Source organism: Colobus angolensis, unplaced genomic scaffold, assembly GCF_000951035.1.
Source record: "Colobus angolensis palliatus isolate OR3802 unplaced genomic scaffold, Cang.pa_1.0 Scaffold64, whole genome shotgun sequence".
Classification (NCBI taxonomy): Eukaryota; Metazoa; Chordata; class Mammalia; order Primates; family Cercopithecidae; genus Colobus; species Colobus angolensis.
Window position 1 is genome coordinate 138,417 of NW_012120043.1, and position 2,498 is coordinate 140,914.

Below are 2,498 nucleotides of genomic sequence, written 5' to 3' on the forward strand. Positions count from 1 at the left end.
CCGGGAGGGGCCTGGGACCGAGCAGCACCCGGGAGGCGACGTGTCCCCGGCTGCTCTGAGTTCACGGGTGACGTGTCCCCGGCTGCTCTGAGTTCCTGGGTGACGTGTCCCCGGCTGCTGAGCAGTTTGTGGGTGAGGCTGGGGGCCCTGTGCACATTTCACGTGGGGAACAGGGGCAAATGCACATTCCTAGGCCTGCGGCAAAATCATCTCCTTCCATGGCACTGGGAATGGGAGCTGGGCATCTGCCTTTCGACAAAGTACCGGGAGACGTTCTGAAGCTTCCCCAGGTCTAGGGGCTGCCCGTCTGACCCCAGGGATCCATTTAACAGAGGGGATCTGGCCTGGGAAAGAACGGAGGCGGCGTCACCCACCAGGCTAGAGGCTAGGCGGCGGCGGGGGGGACCAGAAACAGTCTGGAGGGGGCTCAGGAACTGGGAGAGCAGGCGCCTCTCGCCCAAGCCCTGCCCCTTTCCAGCTCTGTCCCAGGCCAGGGTGCACAAGTGCCACCCCTGCCCCCGCCAGTGTGCTTCACGCAGAGACCAGGCTCACACCAGCCCCAGAGCCACTCTGAGGGTTCGGCTGGACGGCTGAAAACACCTCCTGCACTCTGAGAGGCCTCCGAACCCTCCAGCACCTCCTCACCTGAGAAATAACCCGTGTAGCCCTCAGACGCTCAAAATGCTTCATAAACCCTAGAACTCCTTGTAAATTGGAAAATGCTTTGTAAACCCTAAAACGCTTTAGAAGCTGGAGATTACTAAATCCCATTGGCCCCGAGCAACTGTAAGATGCACCACGATTTTAGGTACCAGGAGGAGAGAGAGGAGGAAAAACCTCCCTGTTAAATAATGATGCAGTTCAAGTATGCAATCGATGGTTTTAAAACAAAATCCAGACTCCAGAGACGTCAAAATCGGGGCGGGGAGAGTGTCTATCTCAGAATTGAAGCAATTAGGCCGGGCGCAGTGGCTCACGCCTGTAATCCCAGCACTTTGGGAGGCCGAGGCGGGCGGATCACGAGGTCAGGAGTTCGAGACCAGCCTGGCCAACATCGTGAAACCCCGTCTCTACTAAAAAAATGCGAAAAATTAGCCAGGTGTGGTGGTGGGAGCCTGTAATCCCAGCTACTCAGGAGACTGAGGCGGGAGAATTGCTTGAACCCGGGAGACGGAGCTTGCAGTGAGCTGAGATTATGCCACTGCACTCCAGCCTGGGCGACAGTGTGAGACTCCGTCAAAAAAAAAAAAAAAAAGAAAAAGAGAGAGAAAGAAGGGGAAGGAAGAATTGAACTAATTCAGTAACTTGATTCCAAAATTCCTTGTAAATTGAGATGTGCTTTGTACACCCTCAAATAAATTAGAACTTGAAAATACCATATTTATCCCTCAAATACATCACCATTTGTAAGGTGCATAAGTCATGATATATGGGTGGGATTACGACTGGTAGGCCAAGTCTGGAGGATCACTTGAGGCCAGGAGTTCGGGACCAGCCTGGGCAACACAGCAAGGCCCCATCTCTACAAAAACTTAGCTGGGGACGGTGGCTCCCACCTGTAGTCCCAGCTACTCAGGAGGCTGAGCCAGGGAGACTGCCTGAGCCCAGGAGTTCGAGGCTGCAGAGAGCCATGATTCGGCCACTACACGCAAGCCTGGGTGACAGAGCCAGATTCTGTCTCAAAAATGAAATGGAAGATACTTTGCAATTGTACAGTAGCTGGTCAAAAGCAACATCTAGAACAATCTGGAAAAGCTTCGTAAACATGGAAAGCCCCTGAATGCCCTCAAGCAGGAGACCCTCCCACCTGTGCCCAGCTTACCACGCCCTCGGGGTCCACCAGCAGCAGGTGCTTGGGCTGCCCGGCGTGCATGCCGGTGAGGACATACTGCCCGGGGTTGGTGACGCTGTCTCGCACGAGGAAGTCCCCATCAGCTCGAAGCATCCTCTCTGCCGCCCGACGGCTCATCCGGCCGTGGTACCAGGGCTCCTGGCGCAGCTGTTCCTCCGTGGGGGCCACAGGGGCCCGGCGGGTAGGGGGGCTGGGCCACTGGTCCTCCAAGGGAAGGGGGGCTGCTGTCATACCTGCGGCCACTGAGCACTCATGCAACTTCAGGGCATCCTCGAAGGGTCCTGCAGGCCAGGGACAGAAGCGCTGGGCAGGCAGGGGCAGGCAGCTACTCCCGCCGGGACGAGAGCTGGGAGAAACGGGTTCCCCGGGGAGTCCCCCGTGAACTGGTCGGCCTGCACTGACCGAGCACCCAGTGTATGAGACTCACACTCCGCCCAGCCCCGTGCGTGCGTGGGCTCATGTGCGGCAACCGGGACCCCCAGGCTGGGTTTTCTAAGCCTGTACAAAGGATGACAGCAGCTCTTCCTTTCAGAGGTTAACTCCTATTTCTTTTTTTCTTTTGAGACGGAGTCTCGCTCTGTCGCCCGGGCTGGAGTGCAGTGGCCGGATCTCAGCTCACTGCAAGCTCTGCCTCCCGGGTTTAGCC

General features: G+C 57.0%; 1 protein-coding gene across 1 annotated transcript in view; it reads right to left on the reverse strand.

Moving 5' to 3' along the window:
* The window catches only part of SHC2 (SHC (Src homology 2 domain containing) transforming protein 2), a 27,720-nt gene that overhangs the window by 2,015 nt on the left and 23,207 nt on the right, over positions 1 to 2,498 (reverse strand). Inside the window, exon 12 of the mRNA XM_011964084.1 lies at positions 1,823 to 2,133. Coding sequence (XP_011819474.1) covers positions 1,823 to 2,133 — 311 coding nt within the window. The remainder of the gene's footprint in view (positions 1 to 1,822; positions 2,134 to 2,498) is intronic.